Here is a 25246-nt window from a genome sequence, read left to right on the forward strand (position 1 = left end):
CTTACTCTTCTAAACTCCAGTGGATACAAGCCTAGCCTATCCAACCTTTCCTCAAAAGACAACCTGCCCATTCCAGGTATTAGTCTAGTAAACCTTCTCTGAACTGCTACCAACGCATTTACACCCTTCCTTAATTAAGGAGACCAATACTGTACACAGTACTCCAGATGTGGTCTCATCAATGCCCTAATATAACTGAAGCATAACCTCCCTACTTTTGTATTCAATTCCCCTCGCAATAAACATCCTATTAGCTTTCCTAATTATGGGCTGTACCTGCATACTAACCTTTTGCAATTCATGCACTAGGACACCCAGATCCCTCTACATCTCAGAGCTCTGCAATCTCTCACCATTTAAATACGCTTCTTTTTTATTCTTCCTGCCAAAATGGACAATTTCACATTTTCCCACATTATACCCCATTTGCCAGATCTCTACCCACTCACTTAAACTATCTACATCCCTTTGTAGCCTCCTTATGTCCTCTTCACATCTTACTTTCCTACCTATCTTTGTATCATCAACAAATTTAGCCACCATACCTTTAATCCCTTCATCCAAGTCATTTATATAAATTGTAAAAGGTTGAGGCCCCAGCACTGATCCCTGTGTCACACCATCCATTACATCTTGCCAACCAGAAAATGACCCATTTACACCTACTCTCCGTTTCCTATTAGCGAGCCAATCTTCTATCCATGGCAATATGTTGCCACCTACACCATGAGCTTTTATTTTCTGCAATAACCTTTGATGTGGCACCTTGACAAATACCTTCTGGAAATCTAAGTCCAGTACATCCACCAGTTCCCCTTTATCCACCGCACATGTTACTTCTTCAAAGAACTCCAATAAATTGGTTAAACGTGATTTCCCTTCACAAAACCATGTTGACTCTGCCTGATTACCTTGTATTCTTCTAAGTGCCCTACTATAATGTCTTCAGAATAACTTCTAACATTTTCCCCAAGACAGATGTTAAGCTAATTGGCCTGTAGTTTCCTGCTTTCTGTCTCCCTCCCTTTTTGAATAAAGGAATTGCATTTGCTATTTTCCAATCCTATGGAACCTTCCCCAAAAATGAAAATTAAAACCAATGCATCAACTATCTCACTAGCTACTTCTTTTAGGACCCTAGGATGAAGACCGTTAGGACCCGGGAACTTGTCAGCGCACACCTTCAACAATTTCCTCAGTCATTCTTCTCTCCCTCAAACTAAATGTAAAATTCAATCATATTATCATTACTGCTACCTAGGAGTGCCTTCACTATGAGGTCATCAATTAATCCTATCTCAGTGCACAATACCAGGTCGAGTATAGCCTGCTCTCTGTTGGCTCCAGAACGGGCTGGTCTCAGAATCTATCCCGAAAACATTCCATGAACTCCTCATCTCGGCTACCTTTGCCCATCTGATTTTTCCAGACTTGTGAAGATTAAAATCCCCCATGATTATCGCCATACCTTTCTGACAAGCTCTCATTATTTCTTCCTTTATACTCTGTCCTACCATGTGGTTACTATCAGGGGGCCTCTACACCACTCCCACAAGTGACTTCTTGCCTTTATCATTTCTCATCTCTACCCAAACCGCTTCTACATCCCAGTTTCCTGAACTTAGGTCATCCCTCTCTAATGTGCTAATACCATCATTAATTAACAGAGCCACCCCTCCACCTGTTCCTAGCTTCCTGTCCTTCCTAAATGCCATGTACCATTCAATATTCAGGTCCCAATCTATGTCATCCTGCAGCCATGTCGCTGTATTGGCTATCCAATCATATTTATTTCTATTTGCGCCATCAGTTCATCTGTTCTGTTTCAAATGCTACATGCATTCAGATACAGATAAGCTTGACTTCTCTTCCCCACTACAAACCATCATCTTAAACCCCACTCCCCTGCTTCCTCCACCCTCACCCCCAACAACTGTGAGAAACTCACAGATTCTGTGTCACTAAGATGATTGCCAGAGGACTGGAGAATTGTTACGTTGTATCTCTGTTTAAAAAGGGAGCGAAGGATAGACCGGATAATTACAGGCCAGTCAGTCTAACCTCAGTAGTGGGCAAATTATTGGAAGTCCGCCATTCATTATCATGGCTGATCATCCAACTCAGAAACCTGTTCCTGCTTCCACCTCCCCCCCATATCCTTTGATCCCTTTCGCCCCAAGAGCTATATCTAACTCCTTCTTGAAAACATACAATGTTTTGGCCTCAACTGCTTTCTGTGGTTGCGAATTCCACAGGCTCACCACTCTCTGGGTGAAGAAATTTTTCCCCATCTCAGTCCTGAAAGGTTTACCCCGTATCCTTAGTCTATGACCCCTGGTTCTGGATGCCCCCACCAACGGGAACATCCTTCTTGCATCTACCCTATCAAGACCTGTTAGGATTTTATAGGTTTCTATTAGATCCCCCCTCACCCTTCTGAACTCACGCGAATAGAATCCTAACTGACTCAATCTCTCCTCATACGTCAGTCCCGCCATCCCATGAATCAGTCTGGTAAACCTTCGCTGCACTCCTTTTGTAGCAAGAATATCCTTCCTCAAATAAGGATGCCAAAACTGCACACAATATTCCAGGTGTGATCTCACCAAGGCCCTGTATAAGTGCAGCAAGACATCCCTGCTCCTGTACTCAAATCCTCTTGCTATGAAGGCCAACATACCATTTGCCTTTGTTACCGCCCATAGCACCTGCATGTTTGCCTTCAGCAACTGGTGTTCGAGAATACCCAGGCCTTGTTGCATATTCCCCTCTCTCAGTTTATAGCCGTTCAGATAATAATCTGCCTTCCTGTTTTTGCTACCAAAGTGGATAACCTCACATTTATTCACATTATACTGCATCTGCCATGCATTTGCACACTCACTCAACTTGTCCAAATCACCCTGAAGCCTCTCTGCATCTTCCTCACAACTCACCCTCCCACCCAGTTTTGTGTCATCTGAAAATTTGGAGATATTACATTACCTAATATCATCTCTCATCTAAATCATTAATATATATTGTGAATAGCTGGGGTACCACACTAGTCACTGCCTGCCGTTCAGAAAAAGACCCATTTATTCCTACTCTTTGTTTCCTGTCTGCTAACCAATTTTCTATCCATCGCAATACACTACCCCCAATCCCATGCGCTTTAATTTTTACACGCTAATCTCTTCTGTGGGACTTTGTTGAAAGTCTTCTGAAAGTCCAAATAAACCACATCCACTGGCTCCCCCTCATCAACTCTACTAGTTACATTCTCGAAGAATTCTAGTAGATTTGTCAAGCATGATTTCCCTTTCATAAATCCATGCTGACTCTGTCCGATTCTACCACTGTTCTCCAAGTGCTCGACGATAAAATCTTTGATAATGGACTCTAGAATTTTCCCCTCTACCAACGCCAGGCTGACTGGTCTATAATTCCCTGTTTTCTCTCTACCTCCCTTTTTAAATAGTCGGGTTACATTAGTTACCCTCCAATCTGTAGGAACTGTTCCAGAGTCGACAGAATCTTGGAAGATGACCACCAATGCATCCATTATTTCTAGGGCCACTTCCTTAAGTATTCTGGGATGTAGATTATCAGGCCCTGGGGATTTATCAGTCTTCAATCCCATCAATTTCCCCAACACCATTTCTCTACTAATACGGATTTCCTTCAGTTCTTCCCTCTCACTAAACTCTGTTCCCCAATATTTCTGGTATGATATTAGTGTCCTCCTTTGTGAAGACAGAACCGAAGTATGCATTTAGTTGGTCAGCCATTTCTTTGCTCCCCATAATAAATTCCTCTGTTTCTGACTGTAAGGGACCTACATTTGTCTTCACCAATCTTTTTCTCTTCACATACGTATAGAAACTTTTACAGTCAGTTTTTATGTTCCCCGCAAGCTTACTCTCGTACTCTATTTTCCCCTTCTTAAATCAATCCCTTGGTCCTCCTTTGCTGAATTCTAAAGTGCTCCCAATCCTCAGGTCTGTTTTATTTTCCAGCAAATTTGTATGCCTCTTCCTTGGATCTAATGCTATTTCTAATTTCCCTTGGAAGCCATGGTTTGGCTACCTTTCCAGTTTTACGTTTGCGCCAGACAGGAATAAACAATTGTTGCAGTTCATTCATGCACTCTTTGAATGTTTGCCATTGCATATCCACCGTCATCCCTTTCAGTAACACATCATCGCCAACTCGCGCCTCATACCTTCGTAGTTTCCTTTATTAAGATTCAGGACCCTAGTCTCAGAATCAACTACATCATTCTCCACCTTGAAGAAGAATTCTAACATATTATGGTCGCTCATCCCCAAGGGGTCTCACACAACTAGACTATCAATTATTCCTCTCTCATTACACAATACACAGTCTAGGATGGCCTGTTCTTTAGTTGGTTCCTCAACGTATTGGTCCTGAAAACCATCCCGTATACACTCCATGAACACGTCCTCTACGGTACTGTGACTAATTTAATTTGCCCAATCTATATGCAGATTAAAATCACCCATAATTACAGATGTTCCTTTATCGCATGCATCTCGAATTTCCTGTTTAATGCCATTCCCAACAGCACCACTACAGTTTAGGGGTCTATTTACAACCCCCACTAACTTTTTTGCCCCTTAGTGTTTCTGAGCTCTACCCATACAGATTCCACAACATCAGAGTTAATATCCTTCTTCACTACTGCGTTAATTTCCTCTTGAACCAGAAATGCAACTCCACCGCCTTTTACTTTTTGTCTGTCCTTCCTCAATACGGAATACCCCTGGATGTTCATTTCCCATCCCCGGTCACCTTGCAGCCAGGTCTCCATAATCCCGACTATATCATACCCATTTACATCTATTTGCACGATTAATTCATCCACTTTATTGCGAATGCTCCGCGCATTAAGACGCAAAGCCTTAAGACTCGACTTTTTCACATTACTTGCCCCCTTCCCACTATTTTGCACTGTGGCCCTGTTTGATTCTGGCCCTTGATTTCTATGCCCATCACTTTTCTTATTCCCCATACTGTCTTTTGTTCTGGTCTTTGATCCCCCCTCCTCTGACTTCTTGCAAAGGTTCCCATCCCCCTGCCATTTTAGTTTAAACCCTCCCCAACCACTCTAGCAAATACTCCCCCTAGGACATCAGTCCCAGTCCTGTCCAGGTGTAACCCTTCCAGTTTGTACTGGTCCCACCTCCCCCAGAACCGGTCCCAATGTCCCATGAACCGAAAACCCTCCCCCTCACACCATCTCTTCAGCCACGTATTCATCTGATACATCCTGCTATTTCTACTTTGACTAGCACGTGGCACTGGTAGTAATCCTGAGATCACTACCTTTGAGGTCCTACTTTTCAACGCGCTATATTCTGCTTTTAGGACCACATCCTTTTTTTTTTAAAACCTACGTTGTTTGTCCCAATGTATACCACGACCACTGGCTGTGCACCCTCCCCCTTCAGAATGTCCTGTAACCGCTCTGAGACATCCTTGACCCTAGCACCAGGGAGGCAACATACCATCCTGGAGTCTCGTTTGCGGCCACAGAAACGCCTATCTATTACCTTTACAATTGAATGCCCTATAACAATTGCATTCCCACACTATTTACTCCTCCCCTGTGCAGCAGAACCAACCATGGTGTAACGAATTGGGCTAATGCTGCTTTCCCCTGAGAGGCCATTCCCCCCAACAGTATCCAAAGCAGTATATCTGTTTTGCAGGGCAATAGCCACAGGAGATTCCTGCACTGCCTGCCCAGTCCTCTTGCTCTGCCTGGTAGTCACCCATTCCCTTCCTGCCTGTGGAGTCTCAGCCTGCGGTGTGACCACCTCTCTATACGTGCTATCCACAATACTCTCCTCAGCAAGGTGAATATAAAATTAGCTCAGTGGCAGGAAACAAAGGGTAATTGTTGACGGCTGTTTTAGCTACTGGAGGGCTGTTTCCAGTGGCATTCCACAGGGCTCCGTACTGGGTCCCCTGCTTTTTGTGGTGTATATTGACGATTTGGACATAAATGTCGGGGGCATGATCAAGACATTTGCGGAAGTCACAAAGATTGGCCATGTGGTAGATAGCAAGGAGGATAGCTGTAGGCTGCAGTAAGATATTGATAGTCTGGTAAGATGGGCAGAAAAGTGGCCAATGGAATTCAACTTTGAGAAGTTGGAGGTGACGCATTTGGGGAGGTCAAAAAGGCAAAGGAATACATGATTAATAGGAAAATACTGAGAAGTGTAGAGGAAGTAAGGGACCTTGGAAAGAATGTCCATAGATCCCTGAAGGTAGCAGTTCAGGTCGATAAGGTGGTTAAGAAGGCATATGGGATCCTTTCTTTTATTAACCAAGGTATACAAGAGGAGAGAAGTTACGTTGGAACTGTCTAACTCATTGCTTCGGCCACAACCTGAGTACTGTATGCAGTTCTGGTCACCTCATTAGAGAAAGGATGTAATTGCACTAGAGAGGGTACAGAGGAGATTTACAAGGATGTTGCCAGGACTGGAAAAATGCAGCTCTAAGGAAAGATTGGATAGGCTGGGGTTGTTCTCCTTGGAACAGAGAAGATTGAGGGGAGATCTGATTGAAGTGTACAAAATTTTGAGGGGCCTGGATACAGTGGAGGTGAAGGGTCTATTCGCCTTAGCAGAGAGGTCAGTGACGAAGGAGCATAGGTTTGAAGTGATTGGTAGAAAAATTAGAGGGGAGATGAAAAATTTTTTCACCCTGAAGGTGGCGATGGTCTGGAACTCACTGCCTGAAAGGGTAGTTGAGGCAGAGACCCTCAACTCATTCAAAAGGAGTCTAGATACACACCTCAAGTGCCGTAAGCTGCAGGGCTACGGACCAAACGCTGGAAGGTGGGATGAGAATAGGTGGATCGTTTTTCGGCTGGCACAGACACGATGGGTCAAGTGGCCTCTTTCTGTGTCATAAACTTTCTATGATTCTAAGATTGAGACCATCTGTTCAGCTGCCTCTGCAGCTTCCCTCCTTCTCCTAGCCCACCAAGTCAAAATTCCTCTGAAGTTCCCCTCCCACCACCCCCAACTTATATCCCTGAATCTGCATCTTTCTGCAGTTTCTCTCCCCTCATGCCCTCTCCAAGCTCATTTTGTCTATGAGGTCCACCTCTTGCTATTCCCACAAAACTTCCCTTCCTCATACCCATGTTGGTGGTTATTGTCAACAGCTCGCTCCCCTCAGGTACTGTCCCCACCCTTTCAAATCTGTCATCACTCCTCTACCCAAAAATCCCACCCTTGGCTCCTCTGTCCTTCCAAATTAATCTCCATTTCCTTTCCAAAGTCCTTGAACACGTTTCCACTTCCCGAATCTGTACCAATCTTTCCTGCAACTCCATGTTTAAATCCCTTCAATCAGGTTTCTGCCCCTGCCACAGTACTGAGACTGGCCTGATCAATGTCACAAATGATATCCTATGTGACTGTGGTAAAGTATCCTTCCTCATCCTTCCCAAACTCTCTTCAACTTTTGACACGTTTGACCACACCATCCTCCTCCAATGTCTCTCCTCCATCATCCAGCTGGGTGGGACTGCCCTCACCTGGTGCCATTCTGATCTTCCTAATCATAGCCAGAAAATAACTTGCAATGGCATCTCTACCCAATCCCATGCCATTACCTCTGGAGTCACCCAAGGATCTATCCTTGGCTCCCTCCTATTTCCCCATCTGCCCTTTGGCTACATCATCTGAAAACACAACTTCAGGTTCCACGTGTACGCTGATGGTACCAAGCTCTACTTCACTACCACCCCTCTCAACCACCCACTGTCTCTGACCTGCCACGCTATTTATCCAACATTCAGTACTGGATCACAGAAAGATGAGCAAATATTTCCTCTATCTAAATTTTGAGAACACAAAATCCATCGTCTTTCCTCGGCAGCAACTCCATCCCTCTTCCTGGCAAATGTCTGAGGCTGAACCAGACCATTCGCAACCTTAGTGGAGTATTTGAGATGAACTTATGACCACAGAGCTGCTTCACCACCAAGACCGCCTACTTCCACCTCCACTGCCCAACTCTGCCCCTGCCTCAGCTCATCTGCTACTGAAATATCATCCATGCTTGTTATCTCTAGAGTTGACTTAATCCAACATTGTCCTGGCTGGCCGTCCATCATACATAAACTCAAATTCATCCAAAACTCTACTGTTGGTATCCTAACTGGCACCAAGACCTGTTTACCCACCATCTGTGCTTGCTAACCTACAACAGCTCCTAGGTAAACAACAACTTGGTTTTAAAATTCTCATCCTTGTTTTCAAATCCATCCATGGCCTAGCCCCTCCCTATCTCTGCAATCTTCTCTAGCCCTACAACCTTCCGAGATATCTATGCTCCTCTAATTCTGGCCTCTTGAGCATCCCCGATTTTAATCGCTCCGCTATTCCCAGCCACACCTTCAGCTGCCTAGGCCCTAACCTCTGAAATTCACTCCCTACACCTGCCCCCACCCCCAACTCTCTTTCCTCCTTAAAGATGCTTTTTAAAACCTTCCTCTTTGACCAAGCTTTTGGACATCTGTCCTAATATCTTTTTGTGACTCAGTATTGGCTCCATTTTGTTCAATAAAACTCTTGGGAAATTTTACAGCGTTATGAAAGGACTTCAGTACTGAGAGGATACAGACTAGTTTCCCCACTTTCCCTGCCATTTATAATGCTTCATCACAGAATCGTTAGTGCAGAAGGAGGCCATTCAACCCATTGTGTCCACACTGGCTCTCTGAAAGAGCAATTCCCTCAGTTCCATTCTCCCCATAACCCTGTACATTCTTCCTTTTCATATAACTGTCTAATTCCCTTTTGAATGCTTCAACTGAACCTGCCTCCACCACACTCTCAGGCAGCACATTCCAGACCTTAGCCACTTGCTGCGTGAAAAAGTTTTTCTCAGGTCACTTTTGCTTCTCTTACCAAATATTTTAAATCTGCGCCCTCTCTTTCTTGATCCTTTCACAAGTGGGAACAGTTTTTATCTACTCTGTCCAGACCCCTCATGATTTTGAATAGCTCCATCAAATCACCTCTCAGCCTTCTCGTCTCCAAGAAAAACAGTCCTAACTTCGCCAATCTATCTTCATAACTGAAGTTCTTCATTCCTGGAACCATTCTCAGGAATCTTTTCTGTACTTTCTCCAATGCCCTCACGTCTTTGCTCAAGTGCGGCGTCCAGAACTGGATGCAATACTCCAGCTGAGGCCGAACTAGTGTCTAACAAAAAGTCCAACATAACTTCCTTGCTCTTGTACTCTATGCCCCTATTAATAAAGCCCAGGATACTGTATGCATTATTAACACTCTCTCGACCTGTACTGCTACCTTCAACGACTTATGCACATATACACCTCAGTCCCTCTGCTCCTGCACCCGCTTTAGAATTGGACCCTTTATTCCTTTCATCTAAGAAAGGATAGGGTGAGATAGACTTTAATAAGGCTTTCCATTCATGGTCAACAATGGGTATACACAAGCTACATTTCTTTAATAAACTACTGGTCCTAGGAAACATTCCTGCCACCTAGAATGACAACTAAAATTAGAAAAGCTCCCCCAATGGAGGTCAATCATTAGTGCTGGGAAAAATATGGAGCACCTCATTTAATAAGCAGTACACATTGTCATTAGTTGCAAAAGCAAGGAGGTAGAAACACAAGGAGATAATGCACAATATTTTAATGTTTACTAGTTCATTCAATACAGAATACTCATGTTTAATCTACAGAAGTGCATTTCTGCCAAAATATGGTCTGACTGTGAGTAAATTTGAAATCTAAATTTGCTTCAGGAGACTGACTATTTATAAGCAGCCCATCTTCCTGCACTCATCCCCTTTAAAATTAAATTCCTTCTTTTCCAAATTTCCTGTAATTCACACTTGGTCCCTCCCCACTGCAAGGTACTGACACACTGGGTTATCGTTCCACATATATCTATGGCTCTCTGTTGCCTTGTCGGAGTGATCATTCTGCATTATCTTGGACAACAGGTGTTGGGAGCCTATTTAACCATAACTAACATTTCATTCAAGCCCAAACTCACCCTCACCCAGAATCCATATGTGCATTTCTCATCAGTTATCGAGTCATAGAGAGATACAGCACTGAAACAGGCCCTTCAGCCCACCAAGTCTGTGCCGACCATCAATCACCCATTGATACTAATCCTACATTAATCCCATGTCCCCTACCACATCCCCACCTTCCCTCAATTCTCCTACCACCTACCTACACTAGGGGCAATTTACAATGGCCAATTTACCCATCAACCTGCAAGTCTTTGGCTGTGGGAGGAAACCGCAGCACCCGGCAGAAACCAACGCGGTCACAGGGAGAACTTGCAAACTCGGCACAGGCAGTACCCAGAACCGAACCAGTACCCAGCTGTGAGGCTGCGGTGCTAACCACTGCGCCACTGTGCCGCATAGATAACAATTTTGCTTTCCCTAGCCTTAAGTAACAGTGGACCAAATTCTCTTAGCACTCACAGTGTGTGGTCATGTCCAATTAAATTGGTCGAGTCCTGTAGAATCGCGATTAAACATTACATCAGACTCCCAAAATATTTTGGAATCATTGGACCATGCTAATAGACTTACATTTCCCCTTTTTCTTTCTCCTCATCTTCAGCACCTCCTTCACTTCAGTGCTAATCTCCTCCTTCACTTCTCTTTTCCCTTTTTCAAGCTTTCAGTTTTCTTTTTTTTTTAATTGTTTGGTTTTTACCGTCATTACTACCTGTAGTAAGGGTTGAGACAGACAGCAGGATTGGAACATAGATGATTGGGGACTTAGAGACAGCATTGGTGGTCACTGTAACCAGGACACATAGAAAAAGATCTTGAAGGGGCTACTGTACGCAGATTAGAGGGTACAAGTCTCCTAGTTTAGTGGTCTTTGGTGAGGCAGCGATGCGAGCATTAAGTTCACCCTTGAAAGCCTGGGTCTGCCAGCTGCTCCAAGATAGACTATTCATCTGCCTGTTACTTTTTCCTACAGAGGATCAAACACGTTGACAGAAACCTGCTGATTTGGGTTCAGGGAATGAGGGAAAGAAACAGAGGAGGGAAAAAAAAACTACCAGCTCCAGCTCTCTCAACAGGAAGACAATGTACTGACATGCATGTCCAGCTTCCAGCAAAGCTGCTCTCCTTCATTTGGGAAGTGCAGCAAGTCCCAACTCAAGGATAACAGCATTCCTGGGAGTAGAAAGCATATACCAACCCAGGGTTGTGCTTTTTTTTTAAATGCTACAAAGCAGCCTGAACATTGGTTTCTACAAGGAGGATCAGAAGCTCTGATGTCAAGAAAAGAATTCAGAAGTGGGTGTAAAATTAGGCACCCCTGCTCAGGCATAGTAAAGTGAACTGTAATTCTCCCACTGAAATACCAAATGAGATTAGGTAACAGGAAAAAACTTGATAGAATCTCAACTGCACAATAATCTGCCTTTAAAAAAGGCGTTACTGCAAGATACTTCATCCCACTCATGGATAAATTCACTCGTAGCTACAAGCTAACAGAAACTGTTTTCCACAATTATCAAACTGTGAGCTGTTAAACCTTACGGTCAGGTGTTAGACAAATTAACATGACAGTTAGTGTATGCTATCCCGTATTTGAATCACTCAAGGTCCATTGTCCATAATTTGTATTTACCCAGGTACAAGAGGCCAAATCCACCCTTCCCGATTGGCTTCCCAATTTTCCACTGCTTTTTTGCAGTGTCAGTCAGCACTTCCCCCGGTTTAAGTTCTTCTGCCATCTTTCTCTTGGGTGGAGCCCTTGTTCTGACAGCTGCAACACGTTTAGGAGGCATCTGAAATTTTAAAAATACACCAACTGAAATAAAGAAACACACACCTTCGGACAACTTAAATGCAGAAAAATAATCAATATAATGCCATTTCTTTACAGCAGGCATGAAGATGCTAAGAGTTACCACATAAAATCCTCAAATGGTAAGGCTGTCAGCAATACTTTAAGAAACTGTAAAACAAGGGGCTTTCTGCTTATTTGATTGTTACAAATCATTTCTAGGTTAAGAGGTCATTTACTCCCAAGCACATCTCTAAGACACCACATAAGCATCTCAGAAACAAAAACAAGAAATGCTGGATTCACTCAGCAGGTCTGGCAGCATCTGTGGAAAGAGAAGCAGAGTTAACGTTTCGGAACTCTGTTCCGAAGAAGGGTCACTGACCCGAAACGTTAACTCTGCTTCTCTTTCCACAGATGCTGCCAGACCTGCTGAGTGAATCCAGCATTTCTTGTTTTTGTTTCAGATTTCCAGCATCCGCAGTATTTTGCTTTTATTTAAGCATCTCAGAACGTGTTCCTTGCTGATTTCACCTCCAGTTTGTGAGCTGTTGCTCTCCATCTCTTCCTAATGAAGGAATGAAACAAATTAAGTGCCCTTTTTAAGGTATTGTAAATGAGAGCTTATTCGCAATAGAATACTGCATAATGAAAAAAACTTGCATTTATGTAGCATCTTGCATAGGCTCAGGACATTCCAAAGTGCTTCACAACCAACAAATTACTTCTGAAGCATGTTAACTGTTGTAATGGAAGGCAACACAGCAACCAATTTGCATCAGCAAGGTCTCACAAACAGTAACAAGAGAAATGACCAGACCACCAGTTGTGGTTTCCCTGGAAGACCCATTGTTTCAGCCTGTTCCTGCCCTATGGAACTGATTTCTTCCCATCTCAACTGTTTTCTTTCTCCCCTTGCCCAATCTCTTCTCACGGACACCCTGGCTCTACCCATGCCCTCCACTTGAAAAATTTCTTGTTTCCTGGCCCTAACCATCTCATTTTCACCATGGATGTCTAATCCTTCTATGCTTCCATTCCCCACCAAGCCAGCCTGAGGGCTCTTTGGGCTTCCGTTCAGGGAAGAAGCAATCAGTCCCTATCCATCTCCCCTTGGCTGAACTTGCTCTCGCATTGAACAACTTTTCACTCCACTCACTTCCGCCAAATACAAACTGTTACAATGGGAACGCATATGGGTTCTAAATATGCCCACCTTTACATGGTATTTGTGGATCATTCCTTGATCCAATCCTACTCAGGTCCCTTCCCTCACTTTTGTTCCAGTACTATTGATGACTATCAGTGCCGTATCCTGCTCTCGAACTGAACTGGAAAACTTCATCACTTTTGCTTCCAATTTCTACCCTTCTCCGGCCTTCACATGGTCCATCTTTTACTATTATAACTCCACTGACTCCCCCAGCTCCCTGACTACACTTCCTCCTACATTGCTTTAAGTAAGGTCTCTACTCTATTCTCCCAGTTTCTTTGTCGCATCTATTCTGACAATGCCACCTTCCACACCAGTGCTTTCCATGACTCCTTTTGCTCACGAGAAGATTCTCCCCCACCATGTTGATAGGGCCCTCGACCATAGAGTCATCATGTTCATTTCATTTCTCGCATTTCTGCTCTCACCCCTTCCTCACAAAATCATAATAGAGTTCCTGCTGCCCTCACCTTCCATCTACATTCAATGGGTCATCCTCTGCAATTTCTGCCACCTCCACCATGATGCCCCCACCAAACACCTATCCCTCCCCTTTCAGCATTACAAGGGACTGCTCCTTTCACGACACCCTGACCCACTCCTCAAATCAACCCAACATTCCCTCCCCATCTCATGCAAGCACAGGAGATACAATACCTGTCCTTTTACTTCCTTCGCTCCCAAAGTACAAGGCCCGAAACACTCCTTTCAGGTGAAACTGCAATTTACTTGTACTACTTTCAATTTAGTGCACTGTACTCGCTGCTCAAGGTGCGGTCTCCCTTACATATAAAGCAGACTGGGTGACCACTTTGTGGTACACCTCCCTTTCGTCCACATGACACGTTATTTTAATTCACTGCCCCACTTGCATTCTGACCTCTGTCCTCAGCCTCCGACACTGTTACAATGAAGTTCAACAGAAGTTTGAGGAACAGTACCTCATCTTTCAGCTCTGCTCCCTTTGCACCTCCCCCACCCCCCACAGACAGCAGCTTATGGTGATGATTCTACTATACCCATTTACCTCTCCTCTAACCCCATCTTTTGCTTCTTGTCTCACTACCACCCCCTTTTGCATTGCACCAGCATCCTTATCATTTAATCTCACCTGGAATGCACCCGATCACAGACCTTCCTTTTTGTTCTTTTCCTCCTCCCCCACCTCTGTACTTGCTTAAAACCGGTCACATTGTTTTCTCCAGTTCTCACAAAAGGTCATCAACCTAAAACGTTAATTCCATTCCTCTCTTCAGATGCCATGCGACTTGAGTATTTATAGTATTTTATGTTTTTATTTCAAATTTTCAGCATATTTGCTTTTGCAATCTCTTGAAGTGTATTGACTGAGGACTAAGCATTTGTCCAGAACACGAGTAGGACTCCCCCGCACTTCTCCGAATAATACTGCACTGGAGTGTCATCTAAGATTATATGCTCAAATCTCTAGCTTCAACCACGACGTTCTAACTCAGGCGAGAATGGGACCACCAAGCCAAAACTGCTACATATCTCAAAGGTAGTAGACAACAGTTAAAAATTACAAATAAAGACAATGCAACTTAAAACTAATATCTTTAATTTTAAATTGCATCTACCATTTCTCTGCCCACTGATGGACATATCAAGATCCTTCAGAATTTGTGTACATTTATAAAACTAATTTGCCACTGCTCCAGATTTGCTATTGTCTGAAAATTTGGGCGCTTTGGACACAATTCTTTCTTCTAAATCATTCATAAAAATTATAAACAGCAGTTCCAGCACTGAATGAACCCTGTGCAACTACACTGGTAACTGGCTACCAACCATTTGTCAAACCATTTTAATGCATTTCCATCTAACCTTGGACCAGCCTATTCTGTTGATCGGGGTCAAATGCCTTCCTGAAATCCACTATCCCTCCCCAAAGTGTCATACTTTGTTTTATAATGCTTCTGTGAAGTGTTTTATTACGTTTAACGCTTTATATAAATACAAGTTATTGTATCTACGTGGTCCGTCACTCCTCTTTGCTAATGATGCTGCTTTAACATCTCACACTGAAGAGTGCCTGCAGAGTCTCATCGACAGGTTTGCGGCTGCCTGCAATGAATTTGGCCTAACCATCAGCCTCAAGAAAACGAACATCATGGGGCAGGATGTCAGAAATGCTCCATCCATCAATATTAGTGACCACGCTCTGGAAGTGGTTCAGGAGTTCACCTACCTAGGCTCAACTGTCACCAGTAACCTGTCTCTAGATGCAGAAATCAACAAGCGCATGGGAAAGGCTTCCACTGCTATGTCCAGACTGGCCAAGAGAGTGTGGGAAAATGGCGCACTGACACGGAACACAAAAGTCCGAGTGCATCAAGCCTGTGTCCTCAGTACCTTGCTCTATGGCAGCGAGGCCTGGACAACGTATGCCAGCCAAGAGCGACGTCTCAATTCATTCCATATTCGCTGCCTCCGGAGAATACTTGGCATCAGGTGGCAGGACCGTAGCTCCAACACAGAAGTCCTCGAGGCGGCCAACAACCCCAGCTTGTACACACTACTGAGTCAGCGGCGCCTGAGATGGCTTGGCCATGTGAGCCGCATGGAAGATGGCAGGATCCCCAAAGACACATTGTACAGCGAGCTCGCCACTGGTATCAGACCCACCGGCCGTCCATGTCTCCGCTTTAAAGACGTCTGCAAACGTGACATGAAGTCCTGTGACACTGATCACAAGTCGTGGGAGTCAGTTGCCAGCGTTCGCCAGAGCTGGCGGGCAGCCATAAAGGCGGGGCTAAAGTGTGGCAACTCGAAGAGACTTAGTAGTTGGCAGGAAAAAAGACAGAGGCGCAAGGGGAGAGCCAACTGTGTAACAGCCCCGACAAACAAATTTTTCTGCAGCACCTGTGGAAGAGCCTGTCACTCTAGAATTGGCCTTTATAGCCACTCCAGGCGCTGCTCCACAAACCACTGACCACCTCCAGGCGCTTACCCATTGACTCTCGAGATAAGGAGGCCAAAGAAAGGTCTGCCATTTCCTCAATGAAATCCAATAGTCAGGCATGACCTCTACTGCTAAAACCATGTTGACATTCTGTGATTAACTCATGTCCCTCCCTCAAGGTGCTTACTTATATTATTCTTCATAAAACTTTCACTTTCCCAACAGTGAAAGTAATGCTTACAGGTCCTTAATTTTACAGTTTCCTTATGAAAATTTTGTGAAAATGGGAATCACTTTTACAATTTTCTGATCCTCTGGAATTTGGTCAGGGTCCAGTGAATTAAGAAATAATGGCAAGAAAACTCTCAATCAGTTGTGTCAATTCATTCACAACCATTGAATTGAAGTTATCAGAGCTAGCCACATAATTTCCCTCTAGCTTCAACAATCTCCCACCATATCCTCTCCTGTAATCTTAAGGTATTTCTGTCTACATTCACCTTTAAACTGCACCCCCGATTCTGGCACTTCTCCTTCCCCACTCCGCGGATTCCTTTTGTGAGCACTGTTGAAAAATCATTCAGTCCTTAACTTCTATTCTGAGACACACCAGTTCCCAAAGATCATTCTTTTTTAGTGGGCCAACACCTTTCTGCACCCCTTGATTACTCCTAACAGCAAGGCATTGTTTCCAGTTTTGCTTTCCTCATGATTTCTTCTTCCAGCCCTGATCAGTTCCTTAACATTCCTCAGCCAATCGTTATATATCTCCCTATGCTGTTCCTTTCACGAACACTTAAAATATTTTGGATGTGTTCGCTGTCTCCAAAATGCTTTTCACAACTTTGCTAGGAAGCCAAACTAGCCTTCGTCTTTTATTCTGCCCCTGACTTTTAGGATTTTACACACTGTCGCCTCCTAGTCAGGTGGTCATGGGTTCAAGTCACATCCCAGAGACTTGAGCAGAAAATCTGCACTCTATAGGATGTGCTGTCTTTTGAATGAAGCGTTAAACCAAGGCCCTGTCTCCCCTCTCAGATGGATACAAACAATCCCAAGGCACTATTTGAAGAGCAGGGGAGTTATTTTTGCGTCTTAGCCAACATTTATCCCTCAAACACAAAACAGACTTTCTGGTCATTTATTTCATTGCTGTTTGTTAGATCCTGCTGTGCACAAATTGACTACCACGTTTCCTAGATGTTTCCTTCAAGGGTGAGCGGGAAAGTAGAGTCGAGGCCACAATCAGATCAGCCACGATGTTATTAAATGGCAGAGCAGGCTCGAAGGGGGCCGAATGACCTACGCCTGCTCCTAATTCATACGTTCGTATGTTTGTACATTGCCAGTGTCTATACTTCAAAAGTACTTACTTTGCTGTAAATCACTTTGGGACGTTGAGGTCAAGAGAAGTGCAGTATAGATGCAAGTTCATTCTGTGTTTTTATGTCCATCCTGAATGTCAGTACATTATGCTTACCAGATACTAAATACTCCCTCACATCCACCTTGCTTATTGATCCTCAGGTGTCAGTAGTGCCTCCATGGCAGCACTCTCAACTGGGAGTCAGAAGGTTGCAGGTTCAAGTCTTATTTCAGAAACTTGAGCACAAATTCTAGGTTGCCTCTCCAGTGCAATAACAAGGAAGTGTTGCAGTGCCGTTTTTTAGATGAGATATTAAATCCAGGCCCATCTTGCATCTCAGGTGGATAGAAAAGATGTTGAAGAGCAGAGGAGATATCCCTCAACCAGTATCAATAAAAACAATATCTGGTCGTTATCACATTGTTGTTTGTGGGATCTTGCTGTGCATAAACTTGCTGCATTTCTGTTTATAACACTGACTACACTTCAAAATCACTTTATTGGCTGCTATGCACTTTGAGATACCTTGAGATTGTGAAAGGCACGATATAAATGCAAGTCTTCCCTTTTTTCCCTTCCGCCTTCATCCTTTGTAACTTTGGAAATACAATTCCTCTCCTTCACTCTAAGTTGTTGCATATTAAAACCATGCTTTGACATGGTAACAAATTCAACCTCAAAGATTGACTGTTATGATGACTTCAATCCATGGTCAAGTACATTTGGGGCGGCACAGTGGCGCAGTGGTTAGCACCGCAGCCTCACAGCTCCAGGGACCTGGGTTCAATTCTGGGCACTGCCTGTGCGGAGTTTGCAAGTTCTCCCTGTGACCGTGTGGGTTTTCGCCGGGTGCTCTGGTTTCCTCCCACTGCAAAGACTTGCAGGTGATAGGTAAATTGGCCATTGTAAATTGCCCCTAGGGTAGGTAGGTGGTAGAGAATATGGGATTACTGTAGGGTTAAGTATAAATGGGTGGTTCTTGGTCAGCACAGACTCGGTGGACCGAAGGGCCTGTTTCAGTGCTGTATCTCTAAATAAATAAATTAGTGCAGCAGTGATGTAGCTGGACCAGAGACATGGAGTAACAATGCAGAGAACGGGAATTCAAAACCCGCAGAGAAGGTACAGAATCTATTATCAAACTTTCTTTGCAACTGAATTTAAAGAATTGGTATCAGTACAGAAGTGACCATGAAGCCATTAGATTGTCATAAAAACCTGACTGGTTCACCAATGTCCTTTAGGGAAGAAAATGTGCCGTCCTTACCCAGTATGGTCTATGACTCCAGTCCCATACCAACATGATTAACTCTAAAATGGCATAGCAAGCCACTTAGTTGCATCAGACTGCTGAAGAACAGTACATAGACTACAGCAGTTCAAGCAGGCGCCCCACTACCACCTTCTCAGAGCAACTAGGCATGGGCAATGAATGCCCTTCCAGACATCGATGCAAGCTACCTGCAAATGAATAAAAAATTTGAACACTACCTAACACATTTTCTTTGTTGATGAATGGACAGCAGGTGCATTCCAAACAATAGAACAATTAGCGTTACAAAAAGGTAATGCTTACAGAAGAATTACATGTCAGCAAAACTTTGCGTCTCTCTCAATTCTTATATCTTATTAGCTCACCTCATAACAATCCTGGTCTACGACACTTGTCTTTTAGTAATGTGGGACACAGAGTCTGGGAACCATAACTTTGGCATTTACAGCAGATACGAGCAACACCAGAAAAGCTACATACAGAGTTGAGAAGATCTGAGTAATTATAAGGTCACTTAACTTCACGGTCATAGTCCATGAAGTTACACAAACACAATTGCCTTTTTAGTCTTGCAATATATTATGTAACACAATCAAGAAAAGCGCATCACAAACCAAAATAACCAACTGCCAATGATTTGCAAAGTCATCACAAGTCCTAAAAATGTATTAGTGCCTTGCAACATAGTTTAGCAAAATATAGTTGGATTCGATTTCACAGAACAACTTACTCACTGCAGGTCTTTGAATTTAATGTCACTTAAAGTGACATCACAACAGTAATGACATGGTTAGTCTTTATGATGTGATGCTCTTTTGTCTCCCAATCACAAATTGCTCACCAAATTTAGATGCAAAAGCAGAGTTATAACATTTGAATATAATCAGCTACAGGAAACTGGGGAAAGTAGATTAAGTAGAGAAGACCATCTAAGATTTCAGGGTGGATTTTTTTTTTTTAAGACAAACATTAAAGAAAATTTAAGTAGGGAGTACTTCCCCAATTTACTTGACAAAATTAAAGAGCTTCAACTGTTTCCCATAAGAGGAGAAACCACTCTCTTCCCATGACATGACATTAGCTGAAGAGCACAAACTATTAATGAGCACTGCTCACTGTACTGTCGCTCATCACTAAAGCCTCAGTTTTTCCAGCAGCGTTATTGACCGTTATTCCTGCCAGTTAGATCACCTGGCACTGCAACAGCTGACCAGATCTCCCATGATTCCAGCCGCTGAACCTGCCACAGAATCATCGAATCTTGCAGCACAGAAAGCCATTTGACCCATCATTCCTGTGCCAGCTCTTTGAAAGATCTATCCAATTAGACAACTGACAGGAAGAGGAGGCTCCACAAATATCCCCATCCACAATGATGGGGGAGCCCAGTACATCAGTGCTAAAAAAAAGGCTGAATCATTTGCATCCATTTTCAGCCAGAAGTGCCGAGTGGATGATCCATCTCAGCCTCCTCCTGAGGTCCCCAGCATCACAGATGCCTGTCTTCAGCCAATCCAATTCACTCCACGTGATATCAAGAAACGGCTGAAAGCACTGGATACTGCAAAGGTTTTGGGCCCTGACAACGTTCGGTAATATTACTGAAGACTTGTGCTCCAGAACTAGCTGCACCCCGAGCCAAGCTGTTCTAGTACAACTACAACACTGGCAATCTACCCAGCAATGTGGAAAATTGCGCAGGTATAGCCTGTGCACAAAAAGCAAGACAAATCCAACCCAGTCAATTACAGCCCTATCAGTCCACTTTCGATTATCAACAAAGTGATGGAAGGTGTCATCAACAGTGCTATCAAGCGGCACTTGCTTAGCAATAACCTGCTCACTGACGCTCGGTTGGGTTCCGCCAGGGCCACTCAACTCCTGACCTCATTACGGTCTTGGTCTAAACATGGTCAAAAGAGCTGAACTTGAGGTGAGGTGAGAGTGACTGCCCTCAAGGCAGCATTTGACCGAATATGGCATCAAGGAGCCCTAGCAAAACTGGAGTCAATGGGAATCGGGGGAAAACTGGGTTGAGTCATACTTAGCACAAAGGAAGATGGTTATGATTATTGGAAGTCAATCATCTCAGTCCCAGGACATCACTGCAGGAGTTCCTCAGGGTAGTGTCCTAGGCCCAATCATCTTCAGCTGCTTCATTAATGACCTTCCCTCCATCATAAGGGTATAAGTGGGGATGTTCGCTGATGATTGCACAATGTTCAGCATCATTCACAACTCCTCAGATACTGAAGCAGCCCATGCCCACACGCAGCAAGACCTGGACAACATCCAGGCTTGGGCTGAGAAGTGGCAAGTAACATTTGCGCCACACAAGTGCCAGGCAATGACCATCTCAAACAAGAGAGAATCTAACCATCTCCCCTTGAGGTTCAACGCATTACCATTGCTGAATCCCCTTACCATTGACCAGAAACTGAACTGGACCAGCCACATAAATGCTGGGACTGCAAGAGCAGGTCAGAGGCTGGGAATTGTGGCAAGGAACTCACCTCCTGACTCTCCAATGGCTGTTTACCATCTACAAAGCACAAGTCAGGAGTGTGATGGAATACTTTCCACTTGCCTGGATGGGTACAGCTCCAACAACACTCAAGAAGCTCGACACTGTCCAGGACAAAGCAGTCCGCTTGATTGGCACCCCATCCATCACCCGCAACATTCACTCCCTCCACCGCCGACGCACAGTGGCAGCAGTGTGTACCATACAAGAGGCACTGCAGCAACTTACCAAAGCTCCTTCAACAGCACCTTCCAAACCCGGGACCTCTACTACCTAGGACAAGGGCAGCAGGTGCATGGGAACACCACCACCTGCAAGTTCCCCTCCAACCCACACACCATCATAACTTGGAACTATATTGCCATTCCTTCACTGTCGCTGGGTCAAAATCCTGGGACTACCTTTTTAACAACATTGTCGGTGTACCTACACCACAAGGACTGCAACGGTTCAAGAAGGCAGCTCAGCACCACCTTTTCAAGGGCAATTAGAGATGGGCAATAAATGCTGGCCTAGCTAGCAATGCACAGATCCCACGAATAGAAAAAGACCCACTCACCAGCTGTTTTCTCACAGCATGCAATTTCTCACTTTTCAAGTAGATATCCCATTTCCTTTACTAATAAATCTGCTGCACTTTCACGTACAGTATTCCTGAATACATTGACATTCCTGTCAGTGGGAACAGTTATTCCCATCTACTCTATCATAATTTAGAAACCCTCTATTAAATCCCCCCTTAACCTTCTCTGCTCAAAGGAGAACAATGCCAGCTTCTTTAATCTCACCACAGAACTGAATTCCCTCATCCCTGATACCATTCTGGTAAATCTCCTCTGCACCCTCTCCAAAGCCTTGACATCCTTCCAGAAGTGCAGCAGCCAGAACTGGCCTTACCAGGGAAGGTCTGTCACACAGTGGAGGGCAAACGTAATTAATTTATGAATGTGGTGATGATGCAAGTATAAAAACAAAAGACGAATCCAGAGGACATATAAATGATTTATGCACCAGAATAGCAACGGAGGGAAGCATAAAAAATCTGCCGAAGATTTTCAACAGGCAGAACAAAGACAGGTGAACCTCCAACAGCGAGGGTCCATCTTCTGCCACTTTACCGCCCACTCCCAATATCCCTCAATTCCCTGAGACATCAAAAGTCTATCTATCCCAGCCTTGAATATACTCAATGATAGAGCATCCACAATACTATGGGGTATAGAATTCTAAAGATCCAACCCTCGGAGTGAAGAAATTTCTGCTCAGCTCAATCTTAAATGATTGACCCCTTATGCTGAGACTGTGCTCATGTTCTAGATTCCCCAGCTAGGGGGAATCAACCTGTCATTGTCTTACCATGTCAAATCCCTTCAGAATCTTGTATGTTTCAATTCTCATTCTTCTAAACTCTAATTTATTCAGCCTCTTCTCGTAGGATAGCCCACTCATCTCAGGAACCAATCTTGTGAACCTTCACTATACCGCCTCCAATGCAAGTATACCCTTTCTTAGATTTGGAAACCAAAACTGCACACAGTACTTCAGGTGTGGTCTCACCAAATCCCTATATAGCAAGACTTCCTTATTCTTGTACTCCAGTCCCCTTGCAATAAAGGCCAGTAGGCCATTTGCCTTCCTAATTTCTTACCGTACTTGCATGCCAACTTTTTATATTCCTTGCCCAGACATGGGTGTACTTGTACAAGAGCATCAACATTTAAGTTTTACGCCTTTCAAAAAAAATTCTGCTTCTCTATTCTTATGACCAAAGTGCATAACCTCACACTTCCCATATTATACTCCATCTGCCACCTTATCGCCCACTCATTTAACCTGCTTATATCACTTTGCAGCCTGTGTCTCATTCTCAAAGCTTATAATACAAAGCTAGGTGGTAATATCAGCAAACTTAAATATATATTACTCTTGGTCTCTTCATCTAGTCATTAATATAGATTGTAAATAGCTGAAGTCCCAGCACTGATTCTTGTGACATTCCACCAGTCACAGGCTGCCAACTTGAAAATGCCCCATTTATCTGACTCTTTGCTTCCTGTCCATTAACCAATCCCCTATCCATGCTAATATATTACCCCCAACTCCATCTTGAGCCACCTTTTGTGTGGCACCTTATCGAATGCCTTTTGGAAATCCAAGTATACTACATCTACTGGCTCCCCTTTAATCTACCTGACTGGTTAGATCCTCAAAAAACTAATAAATTTGTTCAACATGATTTCTCTTTCATAAAAAATGTTGACTCTGTCTGATCACACTAAGATTTTCTAAATACATTGCAAAGTCTTCCTTAATAGCTTCTAACATTTTCCCAATCACTGATGCCAGGATAACTGCCCTGTAGTTCACTGTTTTTTCTCTCTCCCTCCTTTCATGAATAGCAATGTTAACATTTGCGAGCTTCCAATCTGTTGAAAATATTCTAGAATCTAGGGCATTTTGGAAAATCATAACAAGTGCATCCACTATGTTTGCAACTGCCTCTTTTAGAAACCTAAGATATAGACCATCAGGTCCTGGGGATTTGTCAGCTTTTAGTTCTCCACTCTTATTAGCACTTTGATTATCCTCTACTTCTGGTATGTCATGTGTGTTTTCTGCTGTGAAGGTAAACAAAAGATTTGTTTACCATCTCTGCCATTTCCTCATTCCCCATGATAATTCCTCCTGTCTCTGCCTTTAAGAGACCAATGCTTACTTTAGCTACTCTCCTTTTTATAAACTTGTTAAAGTTCTTACAATATGTTAATATATTCCTGGCTGGTTTACTCTCATATTTGATTTATTTCTCCCTTATCAACTTTTTGGTTGCCCTTTGCTGGTTCTGTAACTCTCCCAATCCTCAGGCTTACTACCATTATTTGCAACATTATAAGCATCTTTTAATCTAATCTATCCTTAACTTCCCTCCTGAGCTTGGATGGATCTTTCTCAGTGAATTTTGTTTTTTTTTTAAATGGCACATTTTTGTTGAAAATATTGCATTTCGTGAAATGTTTTCCTGTTTATTTACTGCCATACCTATTTACTCAATCAACCTTAGCCAGACCTCTCTTCATACCTATTTAATTAGCTTCAATTTTAAGCTTTTTGTTTTGGACTCGAGTATGTCACACTCAAACTTAATATGGAATTCAATTGTATTATGATCAATTTTTCCAGACAGCCTTTTACTATGAGATTACTAATTAACCCTAGACGAATACACAATACTAGATCTAAATTAACTTTATCCCAGTTGGTTCTACCACATATTGTTCTAGGAAACTCTCACAAAAGGATTATACAAAGTCATCTTCTGACTAACTTTGACAATTTGATTTGTTCAGTCCATAAGATGATTAAAGTCACCTACGATTATTACATTGTCTTTGTTATGAGCTCCATTTTCTTTCTTGCTTGATGTTCCGGCCAACCGTATAATTACGTAGGGGCCTTTTAACTTCTCCCACCATCTTTTTCTGACCCTTGTTATTTCTAATCCCCACTGATTCTATTTCCTGACCATCCGAGCCAAGATCCTTTCTTACTACTGTCCTCATGTCTTCCTTTATCAGGATTACTCCTGCTTTTCCATTCTACTTATCTTTCGAAATGTTAAGTACCCTGAAATACTTATTTCCCCCAACCTTGGTCATCTTACAACCATTGCTCTGTTATCATGATTAGATTAAATCCATTTATCACTATTTATGCCAATAACTTGTCTTATTTTGTTATAAGTGCTCTGCGCATTCAGATAAAGAGGTTTCAATTTCATTTTTTTTTAAACTATTCCTTGCATAGGAATAAATGGTTGGATACTGAAAAATGTAGAGGAACAGAGGACCTTGAAGTACTTGTCCACAGTTTCCCAAGGGCAACAAGACAGGTAGAAAACATACGAACACATGAATTAGGAGCAGGAGTAGGCCACTCGGCCCCTTGAGCCTGCTCCACCATTCAGTAAGTTAATGGCTGAACTGATTACTCCACATTACCACCTACCCCCGATAACCTTTCACCCCCCTCGCTTATCAAGAATCTACCTACCACTGCCTTAAAAATATTCAAAGACTCTGCTTCCACCACCTTTTAAAGTAAGAGAATT

The 25246-nt window shown here is 43.3% G+C and overlaps 1 protein-coding gene across 3 annotated transcripts in view; it reads right to left on the reverse strand.

Annotated features, from left to right (window-relative positions):
* Positions 1 to 25246, reverse strand: part of vrk1 (VRK serine/threonine kinase 1) — a 105719-nt gene that overhangs the window by 75840 nt on the left and 4633 nt on the right. For 2 of the 3 annotated variants that reach the window (XM_068038713.1, XM_068038714.1), the window contains exon 2: positions 11681 to 11840. The exons of the other annotated variant lie outside the window; for it this stretch is intronic. In XM_068038713.1, the coding sequence (XP_067894814.1) occupies positions 11681 to 11840 (160 nt within the window). The remainder of the gene's footprint in view (positions 1 to 11680; positions 11841 to 25246) is intronic. 3 annotated transcript variants of the gene reach the window in all.

The sequence above is a fragment of the Heterodontus francisci genome, chromosome 9 (genome assembly GCF_036365525.1).
Source record: "Heterodontus francisci isolate sHetFra1 chromosome 9, sHetFra1.hap1, whole genome shotgun sequence".
Classification (NCBI taxonomy): domain Eukaryota; kingdom Metazoa; phylum Chordata; class Chondrichthyes; order Heterodontiformes; family Heterodontidae; genus Heterodontus; species Heterodontus francisci.